Raw genomic sequence first — 25,472 nt, forward strand, 5'->3', positions numbered from 1 at the left:
AATTCTGAGAGCCAAAGGAAACAGTGTTTCTGGAAATGCTAACTTACTGTGAGAAAGGATGGCTGGATACATGCCTCTCTCTCTCTCTTTCACACACACACACTCTCTTTCACACACTGACACACACACAAACTTTTATGACCAGTAGCTAAAGGTAGAAATCCAGAATCACAATAAACTACATGAGTGCTAAATAGTTCACTTTTAACTGCATGTGAACTAAAACGTAGGCAACAAAACACAGGACTCCAAATTTCCTCTGGTCTAATTTATCACACATTTCTCACACCGGGCCATATGTTTCTGCAAGTATTTATATCTGCCATAAGTGGATTCACATCCGCCTGATTTGGTCAGCAAGGCTGACCAGGTTTTTCATATCTGTCACTTAAACATGCCATTAGTTTGGGCAAACTCTTTTTTCATTTTGGGAAGTCAGTGATCTTAGAGTGATATAGATGAGTACTGATTTTTCATTTAAAAGGTGAGAGAATTTTTACTAAGCAACAACTCTACCAGATGCTTTGAGGCACTTTGCATACCTTGTTTCAGGTAATTCTCAAAATATTTCACACATAAGGAAACCCATCGATAATGACTTGTCCGGGAGCACAGCCAGGATTCAAACCCATCTCTGTCTGGCCTTGGGTTTGTATCCTGGCTTTGGGCTCTTTCTACCCTGGACCCCCGCATAAATGTCACATAGCCGCAAAATGAAAGTTGTGGAACTCTTTTTACCACATTGGCTTCAGCATGCATTGAAAAACTTTTTTTTCTATAATTATTCTTTATCACTTGCAATCAAAATTAAGGCATAGTGATGAAATAGGGAGTTTTTATTTGACATACGTTGACAGATTGAAGATAGAAGCCTTAAAGTTGCTAACCGGAGGCCCTTAGAGCTAGAGGCAAAGATAGAACAGATGAATGTGGAATTAGCAATAAAATCCATTACCACGACTCTCATTCCAACTGTTGATTAGAAACCATGGGTTGGTACTTTTATTTTTAAGCCATGGAGCTGGAGCTGTGGTGTTATTACAGAATTTGTTGTTTGTGCTGTCGAGTCAATTCTGACTTCTAACAACCCTGTGTAGAGCAGAGCGGAACCCTGCCCAGACTTTTTGCGCCATCCTCACATCTTCCGGTGCTGTATCAGACAATGCTCCACTGCTATTCATAAGGGTTTTCATGGCCAGTTTTTTCAGAAGTGGGTGGCCAGGTTCTTCTTCCTAGTCTGTCTTAGTCTGGAAGCTCTGGGGAAACCTGTCCACCCTGGGTGAGCCTGATGGTATTTGCAATACCAGTGGCATAGCTTTCAGCATCACAGCAACAAGCAGCCACCACAGTGTGACAAGTGACAGATGGTGGTGTGGTTCCCTGACTGGAAACAAACCTGGTGAGAGCACCAAATCTTAACCACTAGCCCACCAAGGCTGGCTGCGACAGAATCATCAGCCACACAGCTACCTCGGAGGGCCTCTTCTCAGGATGTGTTCTTGTCTTCAGATATAATCACACCTGCATCAGTGTGATGAAGTTTCAGGCCACTAAGACCTCAGAAATATTGAATCATCCGTTCAATAATTGCAGCGCTTATTTCTTTGTCACAAATCCCACCCCCCATTTTGGCTTCTGGGTTTCCAGGTTCACATTGCATAAACTTTGTCAGCCTAGAAATATTAATTTTTGCTACTTTCCAAATAGATAGAAGGTCCTAAAACACGCAAAAAAAATACCACCACTGCCAGAAAAACAAATAAAAAAACTAATTGCAACAGGCTCTGGTGGATCCAGGACCTTATTGCACTGTTTGTAGATGACCCCTGCCCTCTGCTTCCTCACCGGCCCTTTCTGCTGCCCTCTGTGTCCTAGCATGTTTGTGATTTATCAGCATCTTCTACGACAGGAGTCAGCACACTATGGCCCACAGGCTGAGCCTGGCCCTCCACCTGTGTTTGTCCAACCTGCAAGCGAAGAATGGTTTTCACAGTTTTAAGTATAAAGTGTAAAATTGAAAAAAAAAAAAAAAAGCAATATCAGCCTTTGATGGAGAACAGCTGCTCAGTGTTTACTCTGGGCCCAGACAGCCCAGAATATTTACTCTTGGGCCCGTTATGGAAACGGTGTGCAGACCTCTGTTCTAGGAGATAATCAAGAGGTTGATGACACAGAACTTGCCATCTTGGCTGCTGCTTAGCCGTTCTGGTGAAGCTGTGTGGAGAGAGAGGATTGAACTAAGGGCTTGAAAATGACATTTAGGGGTTTTTCCTTCTTTGGAGTTTAATTATCTACGTCCCTCTCTCCTCTTTGGAAAATAATCTAATTTGGATGAGTCCCAGCTGTGTTCATGGATTAGCTCCCTGATATTTATATTAACTTATTCCAATATCTTCTGAGGAAAAACTTTTGCCTAATTAGTCGTGTAATTGTAATGGTCCCTGATGCAAAGACAGACCTCCTGAGGGCAGACTTGTTGGCCTGTTGTCTCCTTGTGCTACGTGGGTGACCAGGAAACTCAGCTGGTCAAGAGGATGGGCTTACAGCTGTGGAGCGTCAGCTCTGTGCAAAGTAGGGTGCTATAGATGCAGGATACAGGGGACAGAACCTTGCCCTAAAAATGTATATGGGTCTAATGGGGGTCACATGGAAACAACTAATTAGCATTGGGCCAGAGACCATCACCTGGACCAGAGTGTATGAAAGTGACAAACCAAGAAGTTTTTATTGTGTAGCCTTAAAATTAGGCAACTGTGCTTCATAGGTTTATGAAGGTTTTTATTTAAAGAGTTCATTAAAACTTTTTTCTTATTACAAGAGTAATATATGTGTAAAGTGGGAAAAAAATTGTTAAATCACGTAAAAGTAAAATGAGGAAAATTTAATAACACCAATAACCATATGATCTAGAGATATAAACATTATTGGCTTGTTGGTGTCTGTCCTTCCGGCCTTTTCTTGGTGTAGATAGATACATATAAGATCATAATATACATACTCATATATAACTTGTAGTTTTCACTTGTTATTGCTTTGTGTCATTAACTCTTCTACAACATAATTTTTATGATACTGTGTTGGTACATACCTACAATAGAAAACTGGAATTTATTTAACCAATCTGTTTATTGTTGAATATTTACTTAATTCTACTTTTTAAAAAATGATTATAAATAATATATAATGCCAAGAGGTGCATCTTTATTTGTCAGTCTTTGTGCATATCCATAATTTCCTTAGGATAAATTTCCAGAAGTGAAATTTCTGAATCACGGGCCATACCCAATTTTAATACTTTTGATACATAGTGCCAAATTCCTATCCCCAAAAATTGACCAGTTTACTACTCCACTAGCAATCTTTTCATTCTCCAAACTAAAGATTGAATCTTTGATGGAATTAAATCCCAGGAAATTCACTGCATGAGCAATCACTGTATGTACAACATATAGATGTATAATGTATGTATAATTCAGTGATATCTTAAAAATCATCTTTAACACCTTACACCAAAGGGAAGGTGGTGTTTCCTGCAACTTAAGATTAGTTGGAGGTAATATTGAAGTCATAATTATGACATCAAATTTATTATTTTTAATTTTTTTAATTTAGAGACTAATTCTAATAGTGAACCTAGGGACAGATGAAATTGAGACCTGGATTTCAAAACCTGAGATGTATTTCACTTGCCTTGGTTAATTTGAACCCAGGTTCCCACATCTAGGGATGACCTTGAATTTTTCCAATGAAGGTAGCTTGTCTATGTTAAGAATGTAAGCAAAATCTTGGGGCCGGCCCAGTGGCACAGTGGTTAAGTTCGCACGTTCTGCTTCCACAGCCAGAGATTCCCAGGTTCGGATCCCTGGTGTGGACCTATGCACTGCTTGCTTATCAAGCCATGCTGTGGCAGGGGTCCCATATATAAAGTAGAGGAAGATGGGCACAGATGTTAGCTCAGGGCCAGTCTTCCTCAACAAAAAGAGGAGGATTGGCAGCAGATGTTAGCTCAGGGCTAATCTTCCTCAAAAAAAAAAAATAAATAAAAGCAAAATCTTACATCAGTAAAGGTGGACTAAATAACGCTCCCGTATTTCCCTCTTGGGGAGGAGACTTGTTTGCTGGGCTATTCCAGGCACATCGGCCCTCATAGCACACTGTTCTCTCACACAGGATCTGCAAGCACAAGACCGAGCTCACCGCATCGGCCAGCAGAACGAGGTCCGGGTGCTGAGACTCTGCACCGTGAACAGCGTGGAGGAAAAGATCCTCGCAGCCGCAAAGTACAAGCTGAATGTGGATCAGAAAGTGATCCAGGCAGGCATGTTTGATCAAAAGTCTTCAAGCCACGAGCGGAGGGCATTCCTGCAGGCCATCTTGGAGCATGAGGAGGAAAATGAGGTATAGCAAGCCAAGTTTATGAAATCAAACAGTGACCTTTTGTCTCAGAAGGATTAAGAATCACCTCTTTGTTCTTTGAAGAATTTCCTGGGCTGGCATTAATTAAAATGAGTAAGTTAGCGGCTATCTTCCATCCCAAATACAGAAAGCCTCTGAAAGCTTTCCAAATGAGTGTCTTAAAAGCAGTTGCTAGAGGGACCTGCAGGCTTGGCCAGGGGATGCTTCCCTCCTTTGTCCCGGGAAATGCGACCAGCAGCTTGGTCGTAGGTACTGTAAATGCTGCCTTCTGTAGGGCAAATGCGGAACTGCAGAGAGGCCACTAGCAGGGACAAAATCACCTAGATGCAAGACAAAGCTGCAGGGGTCCCTCCTTGGCTTTTCTCTCTGCCATCCTCCAGAGCCCTCTGCCTCTTTGCCTTGTGAGCAGGGCTCACAGCCCTTCAGTACATTTGTTGGACAAGACATCACAGCCATTGAGTTGTACTTGGAAAGACTGACCTTAACCTCTACTTCAAATTTTTCTGTAAGAGCTCACCGAAGGCGGAGAAAATTACTGGCTAAAACAAATCTCTCTTCACTTGCCAAGACTGTCCAAAGAATGCGGTGATTCTGTTTCCCTTAGAGGATCTTTGGGTAGTTGCTTGTATTTTTTTAGATTGCCAGTCTTAGTAATTCTGTAGGAAATTTTCATCCCCAAATGGATTTGAAATAGATTTAAAGACATAATTCTTATGTAATCTAGAAAACTGTACAAAATACGAGAGCCAATGCTTAGCATTAAATTGGCCTGGGATAGACAAATTTGGCTTGGTGTGCCCAGATTTGTAAATTGAAGAGTGGGTTTACCTTACGCATTCATATGGAATACTGTTTTCATTGCATATATTAAATATAGTTTGATTTTGCCTTAAGTAGGATATGTTTGTGAAATCTTCTATAAATTATAAACCAAGTTCTTTTAAAAAAGTCTCATGTACTTTTTTTCTGAAATGAGTCTAAATGTGAAGTAGACCTTGATATTTAAAGGAATCCGGAAATGAACCTTTTTGCAAATTAAAGAGCACTTTTCTATTGTGCCTCCCAACTTGCTGATCTTATATATTTGACTAGTTACCTATTAGACTTCCCTAAAATGAAAAATACGTATGCACATACATTCCTACATTCGCATATATTTTTAAAATTTTGATCTCAAATAATTCACCACTTCTGATTCTTGAAATTGAATATGTGATACAGACTTGATTCTTGAAATTGAATATTTGATACAAATTTAGAATCAGATTGTCAGGTGATTTTGTTGTTGTTTACACACTTGGAAAGTTCAAAAGAAAATAATTGAGTGAGTGAGAGATACTGTCAAAGCAGGTGTGGGCAAAGCTGATACTCAGCCAGTAGTTTGCATTATATTTTTGCTTAATTTTTTTGTGTAGGCCTTGTGAAAATAGCATCTGGCCTGATTTAGATGGGATGCAGGGTAGCCTGGAGCTTTCCAGCCTCTCTGCTGGGAGATGTTGCTCTCGCCCAGCCCCGCGGGCCGCCAGGTGGGGCCTGGAGTGGAGTCCCATGCCAGTTGCTTCTAGCCGCCTTGCTGGGGCTCCACACCCCATTCAGGCTGTCAGTGTATCAAACGAATGTTACCATTTTCCAGGCGGCCTGTGTTCTGATGTAAAGAGGTTTGGGGACACTGATAGACTTCAGTCAAGAGCTCTGGTCCTAAACATCCAAGGCAGCATAGGCTACCATCTCCGCGGTTGACGGGCGATGAATTTCTAAAGCACAAAGAACTCAGGAAGATTTATTGCACACTTCCCAGCCATTTCCTTCTCTGTGAAGGTCAGGCCACTGTGGGCATGCTTCTTACCAGTTGACAAGAGAATCTTTTCATCTTGAGTGTGAGGAAAGCCAAGCCCCCCCGCTGGGTAGGCGATGAGAGGATAACATGTGGTTCTAGGAAGAGGGTGGGCAAAGCAGGACATCTGTTCACCAGAGCATACGTGAACCACGTTCTTTGTACTGTGGCGTCTCAGCCCCACTGCCAGGTAGTGTGTGTCTTTGTCAGATGAAATGTAATATTTAGACAAATTTACTTTAATCAATCTAGAAATGAACTAGAATAGAAGGTTTTTCACAAGTCACTATTATATTGAATTGACAGAGTCATTTCATTTCAGCCGCTAGTACTACGCTCATACTCTGTCTAGAACAAGCTGCCTTGTTTTGAACGGTTGATTTAGGAAATTGGATATATGATTTCCGGGTTCTCCTGTCTCTTCCCTCTGCTGATACACTGAAATTCCCCATCTGATTTTTAACATATGATAAAAATCGTTTTGGAACATAAGTTCAATAGTATACGCCCAGCTTTTAGAATCATTTTTTTAAAAATGTGAAAGTCATAGCATAACATTTCTTCAAAACTTGAGAACTGTTGATTTCTGAGGAATTTGCAGAGAGATAATGTGCCTTGGTCTAACATAATATAAAATGAAAATATTAGCCCTTATGTAATTGTTTTCTCGACTTCATTTAAATTATTTTAATTAAGTATAGTTTTGTGGGGACTTTGTGATTGATACCTTTTGAGTTGTCACATCCACGGCTCTAACCATTAGTATAATAATGACCACTGAAATACATTGATTACACATATCTTAAGGCTATATATTTGACATATATATGTGATTTTTGTGGTCTTGCTCTGTTCCTAGTCACGAAGTTTCACATACTCATTTTTTTGGTAAGGCTTTGAAAATAAGGATTTCTATTTGGGATAAGTTTAATAGAATTAAAAGAATTAATGTTAGGCACTTTTTCATATGGATTTCCTTATTTAAATCTTACATCTTCTCTGTGAATTAAATGTCACACCCATTTTACAGATGAGGTCATTGAGGCGGGGAGATATTAAGTAATTTGTTTTAAAAGTAACAGAATCAAGGTACACACCCAAGAGAACCAGTATTTTTTAGAGGGCACATTTCCTCTCTAAACAGATTTCGCTCTGGGAAGGTGATAAGCTTGCAAAATAATAATGGCAAGTACTATACCCGGTGACCCTCTCTTCTTTCTGGCTGGAGAAACGGGATCCCTGTGGTCTGGAGGACAGATCCACCTTCCTTGTGTGTACCTCACCCCGGTTGTCCGACCTCTCTCGTTCAGCCTGTTAAATCATTCTGTTCTTAACCCCAGGAGGAAGACGAAGTACCGGATGACGAGACTCTGAACCAAATGATTGCTCGACGAGAAGAAGAATTTGATCTTTTTATGGTAATATTCCAGAAAATCACAGAAACAAATGCCTTACTCCTCTGCCCCTTTCTCTCTTAACACAAGATGTCTGGGGCCTGCATGCCCGGGCAGACTGTCATTTGTCAAGCTTTTGCCTTTCCTTCAGTCCAGAGGCTGCAAACTGGCTGGATTTAGCCTGCAGACATATTTTGTTTGGCCCACGCAGTGTATTTTAAAATTTCGAATTTGTTGCCAACATGAAAAGAATCCCGATTTCTGGCTTCTCCTGAAAAATGAGAGCGGGCAGTATCAGGCCCACATCTCTAGATGGAAACAGCTGGCCAGGGCTGAGTAGCAGCTGCACCCTCTGGACAGGCCCTGTGGTCTATGGCTTATCAGAGACCCCCCCACCCCACTCCCAGCTCATTTCTGTTCCCAGGCCAGCATCATTCAGGAAACCTGTGCTAATCCTGTAGGCAGAGTTTACAACTATGCCCTAGCTGTCTCCTTACTGGATCGAAACAAATATGCTCCCTGTGGTGGGGGTGGACAGCAACTGAAACAGCAGTCGTGCCTCTTCTTATTGGTGAAGAGAGCCTGCTTAAGCTAATAGGAACCTTCCAGACCTGCATCAAAGTGTAGCCTTCATTTAAACATCGAAATTGGTTGGATTTTGCTGGTACAAAGTAGATAAAAAAGAACCCTGACCTTTGAGGATTTAACGTGCATGGTTTCAACCTTGACGTTCCATGCTAACATAGCCACCTGTAATTTTGCTGAAACCTGAATTTGAGGTATGTTTGTGGCCTGCCACAAGGCCAGTATGTACAAGGAGCAAGCCCCTTGCTAGTGAGGGATGCTCTCAGAAGTAATATTTTACTGCATTCCTAAGGCATTTGCCATAGCTATTTTATTGACTTCTGTATCTGCAATGCTCAGAACAGTTTCTCGCACATAGTAGTTGCTTAATAAATATTATTGAGTGAATGGTGGCCTTTGCAAAATTGCAGGCCTTATGATGGTGTCAGTATGGATCAGGATGTAGAAGGTTGCGAGCTCCCATGGTACCTTCAGTCATTATGCTCTTTATAAGATTTAGCCTCATTGTGGAGTGAGTGAAGAAATGTAGACAGTCACTTTGGCAGTTGAATGCTGCAGGACCCCCAAAGCAGAGGTCCCAAATTTGAATGTCCCCGGGTCTCAGACAAGTCATTTGCGTGAGTGCAGCAAGTGGACAGGGGTGGGTGGGTGGTGGTGACCTGAAGCTGCTTTGTCAAAGGAGGACGGAGCTGCAAGGTAGGAATGTGAGCCCCGTGGAGCCAGAAATTGCAAATTTTCAAGAGAAGCTGGAGACCTAAGTTTTTATATGAAATCTCTGGATTTTGAAATGTTTGTGACTAAATTCAATTTTTTATTATTTTATAATACTGCAGGCCAAACGAAACATAACTGTGGGCCAACTATGACCCACAGGGTTTGCAATCTCCTCCCTTTTAGCCTAGACAATCTGAGAATGGAGCTCCAGCTGTGTGGAGGCTTATGTTATTTTTGTGAGTTTGTGATTTTTGTCTAGGGAACAGTGATTGTGTTCACACATAATGATTCAAGATAAAAGACATTTAGTTCTTTCCCAGGAAACCTTTAGGCTGCCATGGGAATACATCCTAACCTAGGATATGCACTCTTCCCCCAGCACCTCAAATGAACCACCCTGCCCAAGTAAAGCCGTTTTGTAGAGAAATGGCAGAAAAGAGATTTTAACAGCATGGTCAACATAGGATGTCATAAAATCTCAATTCTAAACTCATACTGTCAGTCACCATTTAGTCTCTATTGAGGGAGATTAGAGATACACATAGGAAATAGACATCTTTCCTCTCCTTGAGGAGTTTATTAAAATGTAGATTACTGGAGAACACTGAACCTGGAGGCAGAGGCCCTTAGCTTCCCTGGCTCATCACTCGCTGGCAGGAATTCAGCACTGCTCTCGCCTCACATCCTCTTGAGACCCTGGAAAGGATAAGCTGCCTGCCATTATAGAAATTACATAAGGCCCAGAGATGGAGATTTCTATCAGCCGCCCTGAAATGAGAGAAAAGGAGTAATTCTCCTTTCTTACTTTTTTTTTCTGAGGAAGATTAGCCTTGACCTAACATCTGCCGCCAATCCTCCTCTTTTTGCTGAGGAAGATTGGCCCTGAGCTAACATCTGTGTCCATTTTCCTCTATTTTATATGTGGGACGCCTGCCACAGCATGCCTTAATAAGTGGTCCACGCCCAGGACCCGAACCGGTGTGCACGAACTTAACCACTGTGCCACCAGGGCAGCCCCTCCTTTCTTACTTTTGGGCTGGATATTTGTTAAAATTGAAAGCCTCAGAGAAAAATTTGTATGTCTGGTCAAGGCACAGCCTTCTTTTAATTTGGCAATATTCTATCATGCACAGAAAAGGCTTGGAATAGGCGAAGCTGGTTAGGGCACTTTGATTTTGTGACTGTTCTACTTGATTCTTAAAGGTTGACCTCTCGTTTTTGGATAATACAGATTTTTGTTTTGGTGTGATCGGGTTTGTGTTTTTAAGTCTAACGGGCTGGCCGCCTTTGGCCAATTCACTGTCCATTAGCACCTCCACCAGGGGGCAGGAAATCAAATTTGAATCCTTCCCAGCTACTGAGATTAAAGATTAAAACGTTTAGTGAGAAACAAGAATGGAATGTGAGCTACGATAAGTCTTTGGATATCAAATATTTAAACTCTTTCTTATTATAAAAAAAGTTAATTCTCTCTATAAAGTTAATACAAACTTATTTGGTTTTATATCAGACACTGTAGTTAACCCATTAAGTATGTAGTCTCTTTAAAATAAAACTTTGTTTTAAACATTTTCCTTGCTTTCTCCTTCTAAAAATGTGACTTCAGAAACAGGTGTCTCTCACACTGATTACCTATGAATTTTCTAAAAAGATCTTTGACAGCTCAAGATACATATCTGAAATATTTTGCTAACATACAAGCATTAAGCTTTCAGATGCTATGCTCCCTACAAAGGCAAGAAGTACTTTTAAAACTAATTATACTTATTAGTGTAAGGTTTATTATTGGGTCTCAAGGCAAACATATTTATGTAGTAACTAATTAATAAATTAGACTTTTCTTGCTTGAACATCAGCTTCAGATTTTATACTGGTATTCTGCAGGTAGGGAATGTCTGGGAAGAGATGCAACTGTCAGAACTTTAAGCTTATCTTATTAAAAGTTGCATCTACCCTTCCTAAAAGAAAAAAAATGCAGGTGCAATTTATTTGCTTTTATGTCAGAAAAGATTTATTTTCTCAATGGTAGACAAATGCATGGTCGCAGTCATTTTACAGGTCTTGGTATAGGTAACAGTCATAGCATAACCAAATATTGAAGTGGCAACATTTTGTCATCTCAGTGTAGCACATTAACAGAAATGTCTTTTATCTTCTAATTATTAGGAAGTTGCCTTGAGAAGCTCCTCTTCAGACTGCCTATCAACAAGGCAATGTCTGTGTGCTAATTACAAAGGTTAAGTGGATCCCATTTCAGATGCCAGAGCATCAGAAGGCGAGATTCAGAACAGCGGCTCCAGTTAACTATGGCACCTGCCAGAGCATGCTGGCCATATTTATCTGCCAATGGGGCTCCACCATGCGCCAAGCCCGTCCCATCTTGGGAATATAATAATTTCCAAAAGTGTTTAAGCATAGTTTAAGGGACTTGGAGTTTTAATTTTTAAATAGGTTCTAGAGGTCAATTTGATTTGAATAGAATTGTCATTGTTACCAGTTTTAGCTCTTAAGAAAAAATTACATACATTGAATCCCTGTTTCAGTACAGTAGAATGGAAGGAAGAAAGAGGGAAAAGGTAAATAAGGTAATGGGTAATCGTCTATTTGATTGTAGAAATGGTACATGTAGCTAGTGTTATATATATAACTGATGTATATAGCAATTCAGTGGAGGTTTTATTTTCTTTTTTTAGCTATCAGATTGTTTAGTTATAAGTTAAAGCCAAATATGTGGCTCTTAGTTTAATTACAAGTGAAGTGGATTTTAAGAAAGAAAGGAGGAGGTGGGGAAATAGGCATTTTGAAGGCTATGAGACCATAGGAAAGGGAACCATTCCACTTAGAACTCCATCAGCTGAGATGAGATGACGCTGAGGTCTGTCTCTCTGTGGAATAACACTTTCATAAGAGCTAAACTTTTTAAAAGCTAAAGCATGGAGGGGCGTCCCTCTCACAGAGCCTGTGGTGCATTGAAAATTCAATACATTCACGGCCAACTGAATAATCAAACCCTTTACCTGCCCACCTGTCTGTGTCTGACCACGGGTAGCTCTTCGGTGCTGACACTTGGGCCGTGGATTTTTTCCCCCTGGTTGTTTAATTAAAAGCACGAGCCCTATTGAGTCAAAGGAAATTTTCTTAGTGAATTTTCTCTTTCATATGCTTGAAGACTCTATATGCCAGGGAAGCAAGGAATAGTATCGCCATGGCCCATATTTTTAAAACACATCCCCAATTTCCATTTTCTCACCATTACCTAACGGGTAGTTTTGCACCCACATAGACTGAGAAAAGAAACTTTTAAAGAGTATTTTTTTTAATGCACAAATAAATTGCCACGGTGCGTGCAGAGGAAGGGAAGGGATCTTCCCTTGCGGACTCCTTGCCGGGACGCGGTGCTTTAGGGTTGGGCTAGAACGTGTCAGGATAGACAGGCTCCATGGGAGAGGCTGAAGGGACCCTGTCGCCATAGGAGGCGACTTGGGAACATCTGATGTGCTGTAAAGTCTGTACTGGACAGATTCCCCTGCCCCTTGGTGAAACTTGTGTTAATCTCTCCAGCGTATGGACATGGACCGGCGGAGGGAGGATGCGCGCAACCCGAAGCGGAAGCCTCGTTTAATGGAGGAAGATGAGCTGCCCTCCTGGATTATTAAAGATGACGCCGAAGTAGAACGGCTGACGTGTGAAGAGGAAGAGGAGAAAATATTTGGTAGGGGGTCTCGCCAGCGCCGGGATGTGGACTACAGCGATGCCCTCACAGAGAAGCAGTGGCTGAGGGTAGGTGTGGCTTTCTTAACCGTCCTTGCTATGTGGAGTGTTCTTGTTGGCTTGGAGAAATCACGGGTCAAGAGCTGGCATTCTTTGACGGGGACAAGCTGCCAATAAAAGGAGAGGGGCCTCTTGAACGTGGATAAGATTATTTCTGTTGCAGTGGAGTCATTCTACGTTTCAGTGAAGGCAGTCCTTTGTAGTATAAGGAAGAACTTTTTGCTAGAGCAGAGCTGGCCATTGCAAGCACAGGATTATTAGAGCTATGAGACCCACTAATGTTTTATGACCAATTGCCTGGTCATGCCTCACTCTCTTGGAGTTAGAATCAAAATGTGGAAGGGGACCTTAGAGATCTTTTTGATTGTTCCCCCTTATTTCATGATCTTTAATCAGTTGTACTTTTCCAAGGCCTGCAGAGAGAGTTCAGGGACAGTGGCATTTTCTAACTGCGTTGTTATTTCCTAGACCCAAAGAACATTAGAGCTGGAAGGTGTCTTGGTACTCTCTTGGTTTTGCAGACAAAGCAGCTGTGGCCCAGAGAGGTTAAGTGACTAGGCAGGATCACACAGCTGCCTAGAAATAAGAATCAGTGAGTGCTGATGCATTGGTGAGCCCAGTTTTGGCTTGATCTGATTTGTCCATTGCAGACACAGACTGGGACCTGGGATGCAGGTCGCTGATGCGTGGAAATATTATTCTACGATTTGAGGTTTTCTCCCACCTTTGGAAAATGTTGATTTCTCATTTTGACTGGGGAATGAAATCTCAGAATGTTCCCAGGGAGCAGAGAAATATCAAAACACGCCCAGGAGCCACACGTGGGAATGGCGAAGCCGGCATGAATCTTCCATTGGCAGGTTGAGCCTGACTTTCCGTTACTGGGAGCAGACTTAGTATCTAGATAGTCTGGGACGTGCGTTCCGGGCAGGGCCAGGAAATGCGCACTGGAAATAGTAAGCGCAGTTGGGTGAAAACCAAACAAAATAGAAGCTGTTGTTTTCTAAAGGGAATGCAGTTCCCAAGCTTTGTGACCCACGGATTTTAGGACTCAGGTTGTGGGTAGGTAGGTGGGCGGAAATACTCTTAAAAAAAATAACGTTACTACCCCCACTTGAGGTTGGACATCGAAAGCAGACAGGTGTTGGCAGCAGTTGAGATGTGATTTACTCAGGATGCTGTATGATAAGAGAGACAAGACCTGAATTTCAAAAAGATTAAAGTCTGTTGTATTCTGAGAAGAAAGAGACTAAGAAAGCATTGCTCATATTTACGGCTGAACACTGACCTATGGAATGTAACTTTTGTGTGATTCTTTTCTGGTCACATCCAAAGATTCCAGTGGCCTCAGGATACAGTTTTGTGGATTTCTTTTGTTTCGCTATTGTGAGGTTGTGGCTGTATAATTAAGATTCATTCTAGAATGTGAAGAGTTTCGTGTTTGTTTAATCATCATTTCTGAGCTCAGGAAAATTCTATTCCTTTCTCTTTTATTTAAGCAATAAATTAAGTATGTGGAATATTATTACAAGAAATGAGACAACAATCTAGGCCAACATTTTAAAGTCAGTCTTTATATATGTATAATCTCCAGCTATTACAAGCAAAATAACCTTGTTTATTGGGCAAGAATATAGCTGAACTTATCATTTTTTTAATAATCAGGGGGAAATACTCTTAAGAAAAATAACGTTATGATTCTTAGGAAGTTTTCAAGTTTAGAATACAGTGGTACCCCCATATTCGCGGTTTTACTTTCCGTGGTTTCACTTTCCTGCAGTCAACCAAGGTCCGAAAATATTAAATGGAAAGTTCCAGACATAAACAATTCATAAGTTTTAGATTGTACACCATTCTGAGTAGCATGATGAAATCTCGTGCTTTCCCGCTCCATCCACCCCAGGATGTGACACATCCCTTTGTCTGGCGTCTCCACACTGTATATGCTACCTGCCCATTAGTCACTTGGTAGCCGTCTCAGTTATCTTGGTGTCGCAGTACTTGTGTACAGCTAACCCTTGCTTTACTTAATAATAGACCCAAAGCACAAAAGTAGTGATGCTGGCAATTCAGATATGCCAGAGAGAAGCTGTCAGGTGCTTCCTTTAAGTGAAAAAGTGAAAGTTCTTTACTTAATAAGGAAAGAATAAAGATCGTATGCTGAGGTTGCTAAGATAAAATCTGCTATCCATGAAATTGTGAAGAAGGGGGGCTGGCCCCATGGCCGAGTGGTTAAGTTCACACGCTCCGCTTCGGCGGCCCAGGGTTTCACCGGTTCGGATCCTGGGCGCAGACCTAGCACTGCTCATCAAGCCATGCTGAGGTGGCGTCCCTCATAGCACAACCAGAAGGATCTACAACTAGAATATACAACTATGTACTGGGGGCTTTGGGGAAAAGAAGAAGAAAAAGAAAAAAACAGGAGATTGGCAACAGCTGTTAGCTCAGGTGCCAATCTTTTAAAAAAACAAAACATTGTGAAGAAGGAAAAAGAAATCTGCTAGTTTTGCTGTTACACCTCAAATATGTACATAGAGGAAAAAAACTTGGTATCTATAGGGTTTGGTACTGTCCCCACTTTTAGGCATCCACTGGGGGTCTTGGGACGTATCTCCTGTGGATAAGGAGACACTACTGTACCTCATTTATTCTTTTTTTTATTCAGTTTATATCAGTAATGAGTAGCACAGTGCCTCGCATACGGTAGAGACTCAATAAATGTTTGTGAAAATGAAATTATAACCTTATAAGAGAAAAGCGGAAAGTTACTCATTTCCCAGTAATGTTAGCAAAGCATTTTTCTTTTTAGTGTATCCAGTAGACTTCCTTTTATCTATAACATGCGCATCTAAAAATGGAAAACTAGTTTGTTTTACAAAACTACCCTGTGAAATTGATGTTTATAATTTTCACCCTAAGGTGTCTGGCAAGATACCAAGTCACCCAAGAAGGACAAAACCATTCTCAGTACAGCTTTATTGTAATATATCTTTTTGTAATTTAAAAACTGTTTGTCCATATTTGGTATGAGCCGGTAACTTACTGTTAACCAGGACATGACGTTAAGGCAGAATGCCCCGTGGCCTAAGCATTCAGAATAGATGCTTACTGTCATCTGTTTTCTTGTTCACCAGCAGCAGTCCTGTTTAATATCAGCCTGTTAAGCGTTTTTGATAATAAAATTATATTCAAGGAGTTGTCATGGGCCTGGATATGCAGAAATGTTCTCCACCGGCTTATGATTGAACACGTTGTGCAAACCCAGCCAACACAGCCTTGAAAGGGAATTTGGCAAGGACCGTTGGTTAAGAAATGCTGTAACAAGGCTAAAATAATTCTTCTTTTTCCTGGCAATGTTGTACAAAGCCTGCTTGGCAGAGGCATCGAAGATACATAGAATCCCAGAGCTGGAAGGCAGCTGAATGGAGCAGCTACCCATCTCGTGCTTAAATCACATTCTCCACGGTGCCCATGCCAAGACGCTGGCCGTCCCTCAAGGAAGCACTCTGCCTTCTTGTCTGCGTAGCCCCTCCAGCGTGCAGTCAGCCCCAATTTAGTTCTTCCTCCCTTTGGACAGACTCCTCTTTCCCTGGAGCTCCTCCTCACTGGCCTTGATTCTGTTCCCTGGGGGGAACAAAACGATGTTTTTTCTGTCGTTAGCATCACATCCCACTGGATAAAATGTTTGAGGTCTCACGTCCAGTCTGGAATGAACTTCCCTCCCCTCCTCTCCTCTTTCTTTTGGACTTTCCTCATCCTTCAAGGCCCAACTCAATTGCCATCCCTTCGGTGATGCCTTCACAGATAAATACTAATTGTATTTCCTCCTGGGCTCTCACATTTCTTTGCCTGTTCTTCTGTCACAGCTCAAATCCAGTTTTCTAGTATTCTTGGTAGTTGCCGACCTGCCTGCTTTCCTGACTGGTTGATAAACCAGATCTTGTTAGTACTTAGAACTTCTGTCTGTAAACAGTAAATGCCCACTGATGGCCAAATTGGAATAGCACTGGCTTGATGTATAAGAGGGTAATGTTCATGACTGTAACAGATGAACATAAGCATGCCCTATTCATGGGCCTATCCAAAAAAATGAGTAAAATTTTATTTTTCACGTAAAAGTGCAAGGTGGGTGTTTCCTGGTGGTGGAGGGGCTGTTCTCCATGTGGCCATTCAGGGATCCAGGTTGGCAGAGCCCTTGCCAGCTTAGTCAGCTCCATCCCGATGAGCTGGAAGTGGGGAAAACAGCATGGAGTGGTGGGTGTGGAGTTCTGATGGGCAAGGTCTGAATGGTTATATATCACTTCTGCTCACATTCCATTGGCTAGAACTCAGACGTGGCCACACTAGCTAGAAGGGAGACTGGGAAATGTGGTCTGGCTGTGAGCCCAGGAAAATAAGATTTTGGTGACTAGCTAGCAGTCTCTGCCTCAGAACTCTTAGGTTAAATTTAAGTGATATGGCTACTTTGAAAATTTTCTTACGGTTTCATCACAAACAGATTTTATTTTATAATCATAGTATGCTAAAAATTCCCTCAGTGTCCTTTAGACAATCTGTTTAGTTGGAAGATTTTTAACCTTTTTCTTTATTCGTAATGTTGTTTTAAATGAAGCGGATCACAATTTCAAGCACAGCTAAGTTTTTTTTTAAAAAAAGACTTTTTAGGGGCTGGCCCGGTGGTGCAGTGGTTAAGTTTGCACCTTCCGTTTTGGCAGCCCAGGTTTCACCGGTTGGGATCCCAGGTGCAGACGTGGCACCGCTTGGCATGCCATGCTATGGCAGGTGTCCCACATATAAAGTAGAGGAAGATGGGCATGGATGTTAGCTTAGGGCCAATCTTCCTCAGCAAAAAGAGGAGGATTGGCAGCAGTTAGCTCAGGGCTAATCTTCCTCAAAAATATAAATAAATAAAAATTAAATTACGGGCTGGCTCCGTGGCCGAGTGGTTAAGTTCGCACACTCTGCTACAGCAGCCCAGGGTTCAGTTCCTGGGCGTGGACATGGCACCGCTCGTCAGGCCACATTGAGGCGGCGTCCCACATCCCACAACTAGAAGGACCTGCAACTAAGATATACAACTATGTACCAGGGGGGTTTGGGAAATAAAGCAGGGGGAAAAAAAAAAAAAAGAAGATTGGCAACAGTTGTTAGCCCAGGTGCCAATCTTAAAAAAAAAAAAAAATTAAATTAAATTAAATTTAAAAAAGACTTTTTAAGTTGTTTTGAAATCTCTGTTTCTATTGAAGAAACAAATTTCTTTGGTGTCAGCCAGTCTCAAGTTAGCATCATCTTTTTGGGATAGTTAGTTCAACATTCATGTACCCTATGGGCTGTTTCTCTTTTCTCCTGTGGCTTCCTGTCCCCTTTTGCTCCCAAGATGGCATCTGGATAAAGGTGGAAGCTGGTGATTCCTCATGGCATTTGGGGGCTGGCACCCTGGTTCTCCCACTATCCTGTGGGTCTCTGCTGGGCTCAGTGCAGGGCCCCTGGTCTGTCGTGTCTCTGAGGTCTTGGCCACAGACTCCAGTCAGCAGCTTTCCTGCATGGTGAAGTCTCATGAAGACCCCTGGCCTCTCTGGTCTCATAGTGCTCTCAGCTCTTTTGTGCCCTGTTTGGGAGTCTGCAAATCCTTGGCTACTTGATTCACCATGTGCTAGAACATTCAGGATAGCCTAGCCCCTTTTTCTCAACAATTGCTGAGTCACCACCAGGGAGTTGTCAAGCCTGAAGCTTCTAGAATCTGATGGTTGGGCAGATCAGGGAGCTCTTTAGAACAAGCAATACAAAAATGTCTTCCTTTTGCAAATTCTGTGAAAGTATCTGACCACATGAACACATGGTGAGGGACCCTGCCTTGGAAGGAGCTCATGGAGTGACCGTCCTGGAGCTGTGCTTCATTAGCTTCACAGTAAACCTACCTCTGGGCATTTTTAGTGCCTCGTTCCTCTTGCTTCCTGCACCCACCCCCCCCGCCCCCGAAACATACCAGGTTCAGACCCTGGAAGGTGAGTATTCCATTTCAACCCCAACTGGGTGTACTGCAATTCAATTCTGGCACTTAACTACCCAGAGTCAGCACAGAACCCACAAGTTAAAGCTCTCAGTCCCCAACAAGACTGCTGTTACTGCAGATGTCAGGACCCCCACACTTTGGGGGTCCCCAGGCCACCCACAGTCTTGACTGACTGACTATAAATTCAAGGGTTCTCATGACCCCCTCAGATTTAATAATTTGTTATAGTGACTCATGGATCTCAGGAAAGCGCTACTTGTGATTAGAGTTTTGTTAGGAAGGATACAAATCAGGAGGACCAGGCAAATGAATAGAGGCATAGGCCGAGGTCTGGGAGGAGACACAGAGTTTCCTTGCCCTCTCCTCATGGAATCAAGGTGCATCACTCTCCTGGTGCCACATCATTATATTCACCAACCAGGGAGCTCCACCGAGCTTCAGTGTCCAGAGTTTTTGGAGGGTCTCATTATGTAGACATGATTGATTAAATCATTGGCCATGTGATTGAACTCCATCTCCACCCCTCCATCCCTCTCTGGACGTCTGGCTGGCTCAGCCTCCCAACCTTCTAATTATGTCGTTGGTCTTTCTGGTGACCAGCCCCATCCTGAAGCTATCTAAGGGGCCCAGCATGAGTCACTTCATTAGCATAACAAAGATACTCCCATCCCTCAGGAGATTCCAAGGGTTTTAGAAACACCATGCCAGGAACGCAGGACAAAGACCAGACAAATTCTTCATTGTACAACAGGTAGCAATATCCTCAGGCCTGACCTCTTACCTCTCTTCCGCTTTACCCCTTTTCTTTCCAAGGAAGAAGCTCTCTCCCCTGCCTTCCTGTCATAGAGCAACTTCCCACATACACCTGCCCTGCTGTAGTGCTCTGCACTGTGTCTTCTCCTGCAGTTCTGAGGATCCCTGTGCACCAGGCTTAGCTCAGGATTGCAAAGAGCCTTTGGAATTGAGGAGACTCTTCTCTATCAGCAAAGCCTGATTTGGACTGCTGTCTGATGATCGACTCACAAATCCCATTTTAGAAGTCAATGAAGTCATTGGTCTTTTTGTCTTTACGTACCAATTTTATCCTCATCCCCCTCAAGGCAGTGGATCACTCTCCTGAACAGGGAGTGGCCCCTCAAGAGAGGGTGAAAGAGAGTATCAATGAGGTTTTAAAAATATTATATCCATTACTGTTTTATACCTTTCCCAGGGTGTACCCAGGGAGATAACAGTGCTATATTATGTATTATATGTATATGTGTGTATTTGCACACACACAATAATTGGCTCATGTTGCTAATTTCTTGGAAAAATACCTTTGTTTCTTTATGTGTGAGAACAGGCACTCCATCGACTTAAATTGGCACAGCTGTGTGATGAGCCCAGTGGGCCAGGTTTTTTTGTTTTAACTTCAGCCATGTGTTGAACGTCACTGGCTGCAATGTTTTTAGTATTGTAATCATTATTGAGGCATGGGCTCCATAAAATTGGGGTGACTGCGAAGCCAAAATGTGGGCTGAGGGAGAATTCTGGAATGCTTCGTTTTTCTGTGCTTCCTGTTCTTTGGTCCTTCTGCCAACTTCAGAATCCTTCCCTTCCTTAAAACATTTCGTGACATCTCAGAATTTATTTAATTGCTGAGTGAGTGATTTGTGCCCTACAGCACTTGAAGATAATTGGAATGCAGTCTAAATTATGTGCTCTGTATAATATTTAATTGCCAGCCTGACGGAGGGAACAAACTTCGGAGAGTCTGCTTTAGTTTCACCCAGGAGCTGATGTCTCGAAACTGTCATTTGGAAAGGTCCTTATTTGCGGGCGTCTCTCTGTGTGGTCCTTAGGTATGAGGGTTTGGATGCTTCTTTTGGTGCATTGGTCAAGCTCCTGGGGATGCAGGAAGGCGCCTCTGTGTTTTTGCAATGCCCTGTGCATCAGGCCCAAACCATGGTATGTAAATGATGGTGATAAGGCCCACTTCCTCAGATCTTTAAACCTGGCCATAGATACAGCTAGTTTTAGAAACCATGGGGCTTCAAGAGGGACCCCAAGGAAAGACAGCATGTGTCACCCTCTATCTCCTTGTCTAATCTGTCACCAGATAAGCATTTAATCTTCTCAAGATTTGTGTGGTCCCCATAGTCATGTCTACTGACCACGAAAAGGATTTTTGGGGTTTCCACTTCCCAAAGCTCAAAGTGGAGAAAACAAAGTAACAAAAGACTCTCAAACTATATAGCACTAGGAGTAATCTGTAAAGTAAAATGTGACTCCTCTCAAAGGAATTTACCTGTGTGTCTTCAAAAGCTACATAACACCAAGGTGCCCATAAAGGATAAGACCCCTTCACTGGCTTTCTGTCCCCACCAGCCCACGCTCAACTCTACACAGGAAAAGGGCAGAGAAATTCATGGAGGGTGAGTCACAGGGAACTGGAAAAAGTGCCAAGAAAGTTTAAAGAAATTAGGATTTCATACAAAATATTTGAAATTCCGTTGACATACGCAGTGAGAAATAAAATATTTCCTCACCTATACGAAGAGGATTTTTCTCTCTCTAGAAATCTTGGAAACAGGATAATGTCTCCCCTGTTTGGGCTGGATTAAGTATGATCCAGCCTGAAGTCAGAGACAGAGGCTGGAATCTCCTAGCTGAAATCACAGCTGAGAACGTCAGGGATTCTGCGAGATGTACTTTTCTCCCCAAATATCTTATTTTATACTGGCAAGATTTTGGGGTATCCTTTATCTAAAGCACAACGTGCATTATAGCCTTAATATTTTGTTGCTTCTCTTTTGTCACTTTAAACAATCTTTCTTTCCTTTTGTTATAAGATATAAAAATTGATTTTTTTTTTTTTATTTTCTCAAATGGCATTTTTAGCCTTTAAAGTTGGGTCATCAGATTTACTGGGGCAAAAATTTCTAGCAAGCTGCATTTCCATCTTTATACACAAGGGAGAGCTAAGGCCCTAGAAAATAGATTTTGTTTTTGCCAAATTCCAGGTTGTTCAGTACTTTAAGAAGGAAATACTGAACTAGTGCATGGTGGTAAGAACTGTGAATTGTTTGTGGAAATATTTGATAGCAAAAGAATTTTGATAACTTGTCACAATTTTTATTTTATGCTGGAATCCGTTGGCTAGATTGCTTTAACAGCGACTGGACCTTAATATGTTCCCTTGGTCAAAATGTAGTAGGGTGAGTTCAGTGGGAGAAGCAGTCCTCAGAGCGCCCACTAAAATAAACACTAAAGGTTGAGAAGCCAGAGAGACTGGTTTCGATTGATTTGTAAAACTGCGATGCCTGGGATTTCTAGTCTCAAGGTTTGTCCTTCGAAATCGGGATTCAGCTCTGAAATCGGACTCAGTCATTGAAAGTAACCACAGGAAACTGGGTCTGGCTCACAGAGGCTGAAGGAGCCCAAGCAAGTTCACGTTGTCTTTACCTGGAGCAAACTACTGCAGAGAAACAGATGGTTTTAGGAATATGTCTGCTTTTTTGAATCAAGATGTGGCTTGTGTCCTATACTTTTTTGCCTTTTTTTTTTATAAGACATTATTTTTTTCCTTTTTCTCCCCAAAGCCCCCCGTACATAGTTGTATATTCTTCATTGTGAGTCCTTCTAGTTGTGGCATGTGGGATGCTGCCTCACCGTGGTCTGATGAGCAGTGCCATGTCTGCGCCCAGGATTTGAACCAACGAAACACCGGGCCGCCTGCAGCGGAGCGTGCAAACTTAACCACTCGACCACGGGGCCAGCCCCACCTTTTTTTTTTTAATCGATAAAGCTACATGAAGGAAATCTTTTAAAAAGTTTTTAAATTTATTTTTGAGGAATAAAAGGCGTATGTATTTAAGATGTACAACGTGATAGACATTGCAACATGATTTCATTCATGGGGTGGGAGTTGGGGAGGGCAAAGGTTAGGAAGTTAGAGACAGGGCAGGGTGACTTCACTGTCACTGTGCCCGTGTCTGGATGTGTCACAGTACTGTGACCTCGCTGGCTATCTACCTGGGGAGTTTAGGATAGTGGATGAGAATGTAGGCGTTGGAATCTGATGACCCGGGCTTCAAATCCCAGGCCCCATCTAATTAGCTTTGAGCCCTGAGTGCCTGGTGTAACCTTTCATAGCCTCGCTGTAAAATGGGGGAAATAGCAGCATGTTCTTCATAGAGTTTTCTGAGGTTTAACTGTAGAGGTGTAACATAGAACCTGGCATATAAGAAAGATTCCCCCCAAAAAATTAGCTATCAAGGAAAAAGTGTTAAATTATTTCAGAGGAAACCTAATAGGAGAGGAAAAGAAAAGAAATACTCCTGTTGTGTGTCTAGAAGACAGGGTTTGGGATGACAGAAGAAAGGTCACAGGGGAGATAAAGGGGCCCCATCCCCCCGCATGAATGGAATTAAGGAGGAAGATATGTTTACTTGCTGAATACGTTACAGGACATGCCCCCAGGCTTATTCACCTCAAGTCCACCTAACTGTACTCACTCAGCTATCAACTGTCTTGACTCAGGTTTTCTGCTTAGCCCTTCATGCCTGCAGGAAGAGCCCTGGGCCTAGCACTCAGGCCCCTGGCATGCAGGTCCCGGCCTGCTGCCAGCTGAGTATGTGATCCTGGACAAGCGTCTTGACCCTCCTGGGTTGAGTTTGCAGTCTCTTTGATCTGCACGGTTCCGTCCACTTTTCTAAAGACAGTCTCTAACATCACGTGAAAGTGCTTTTCTTTTTACTTTTTACTGTGGTTTTAATCATAATCATCCCCTGCTTTCTTATCAGTGGGTCCTTTCAACCCACCGAGGCTGTTGAAAAGCAAATTCAATTCAATGCCCCTTTATTGAGCATCCAGTCGGTTGAGCCGCCCACGGTGCTAGGACTGGAGAAAGAGGTGCTAATTTTCAAGTCTCTGTTCCTTACGATCGTGGCTGGCCCGCCTTATTAGTGCAATTAAGAACCAGATTTGAGAGATGCTATTAGAGATAATATTGCACACTTAGCCACGTTAAAGAGCTTGTCAAGAGCAGGTCTCCAAGTGTACACAGATGAGAGTTAATAGAAATTAAAATAGATTGTGAGATGCTCTAACTTGTAGGGCTTTTAACTGTTCAGGAAATCAGCAGAGTTTAAACAACATGTATCCGGCCTCCTGCTGGAATTTTAGTGTCAAGCCCCAGGGGATATTATTTACGATTTTCCCTCCCCCATCCTCCAGTTCCTAGAGGAGGACAGGGGAGCTGCCGCTGGCTAAACGTATGGCCTCCACAAGGGGAAGGCAGTGGGGTTCCTCTTCTGGCTGCTGCTGGGAACCTCAAGCCTCTAACACCCACAGCTGTGCCCCTGGGGTTTCTACCGACCCTGCTTGGTCCCGCACCTCTGACAACAGAAAAAGAGATTCAGTGATTTAGGTGCCAAAATAATGAGCTGGAGCATGTGACATTTGCAGTTGCCTGGTGTCTTGGAAGATAGTGTTTTCTCTTGTTCACAGCAGTTCAGGCGGCTCCCCAGAGATGTCAGAGGGTACTTTCCTAAGAAGATACCGGTTCTGACCACTCCCTACCCACTACCCCGACTCCTCCTCCCTACCCACCACCCCCCCACACACTCCCCACCTAAAACCCTCCAGCGCCTCCCATTCCAAGTTGTCATTAACTCCAAACACTTCGACATGATCAGTGAAGCCATGGCCATCTGGCCTCTACCTGGCCCTTGGGTCTCAACTTCATCTTCTCCCCTTGCTCTCTGAGCAGCTTCCACATTGGGCTGTCTTTCTGATCCTTTACCCTTCCAGGAAGGCTCCCTCCCAGATCGTCCCACGGCTGTTTCCTTGTCCTCGTGGTTTCTTTCCAGAGAGATCCCTCCTGACCGCCCCAGCTGAAAGAGGCAGACCTTGCCAGTAACTGTCATATAATCGATGTTAATTTCTTCATGGCTCTTGCCACCATCTAAAGGTTGTCTCATTGTCTCCTTCCCCTACTGTTTAGCTCCAAGAAAACCAGGGCCCTCACCTGTCTAGTCCACTGCCATATGCCAGCCCTAGAGCTGCACCTCACGGATGATAAACGCTCAATAAATACTTGTGAATAAGTGAGTCGACCAGCCAGAAATGAGGGCTGGGACAGGAGATTTGGTTGTGGTCCATGTCCTTTTGGCAGAGTCAGTAGAATCCAGTGGTTTTTTTTGACCAATATGGGTCAAGGTAGAAATTGTTGGCATTCTTTCCCACTAGATTCCAGTGATCTCTGTTTTCATGTAAAATTTCTTACTTAAAAGAATTCTGAATGCATGCGGTTTTGACATAAGTGCTCTTGAGCTTTTCAAGAATTTGAAGGCTCCGTTCTAATTTCAGAACACATTCATGAAAGTTATTTAAATATGCATTGAAAAGTATTCCTTGGAAATTCTCATAGATTTTACAACAGCTATCTTCTAGCTCGAGCCCTCTTAATTCTTTTTCAGCAAAAACCAGATTAATACATCTAATCTAACTCAAAATTACAAGACAAAAAGAAAGTGTTAAATGAATTGGGTTTTCATTTCTAGTTTTATATAAGGAAGTCCCCAATAGAGAACATTGATTTTAAGCGTAACCCCATATACGTTTCAATGGCTTCCTTTCTTATTTTCTATTAAAGAGTGTTGAATTGTCAGAATCATGAAAAATTATAGATGGGACCATGAAACTCTGCTCTAGGCAAAGCTTGATTGAGTCTTGTTCTGCTGCTGTTACTGAAATACAATAT

The 25,472-nt window shown here is 42.5% G+C and overlaps 1 protein-coding gene across 6 annotated transcripts in view; it reads left to right on the plus strand.

Moving 5' to 3' along the window:
- The window catches only part of SMARCA2 (SWI/SNF related, matrix associated, actin dependent regulator of chromatin, subfamily a, member 2), a 166,771-nt gene that overhangs the window by 92,406 nt on the left and 48,893 nt on the right, over window positions 1-25,472 (plus strand). For all 6 annotated transcript variants that reach the window (XM_014735432.3, XM_070248197.1, XM_070248194.1 and 3 more), the window contains exons 25-27: window positions 4,171-4,398; window positions 7,591-7,668; window positions 12,505-12,723. In XM_014735432.3, the coding sequence (XP_014590918.3) occupies window positions 4,171-4,398; window positions 7,591-7,668; window positions 12,505-12,723 (525 nt within the window). The remainder of the gene's footprint in view (window positions 1-4,170; window positions 4,399-7,590; window positions 7,669-12,504; window positions 12,724-25,472) is intronic.

The sequence above is a fragment of the Equus caballus genome, chromosome 23 (assembly GCF_041296265.1).
Source record: "Equus caballus isolate H_3958 breed thoroughbred chromosome 23, TB-T2T, whole genome shotgun sequence".
NCBI classification, from domain to species: Eukaryota; Metazoa; Chordata; class Mammalia; order Perissodactyla; family Equidae; genus Equus; species Equus caballus.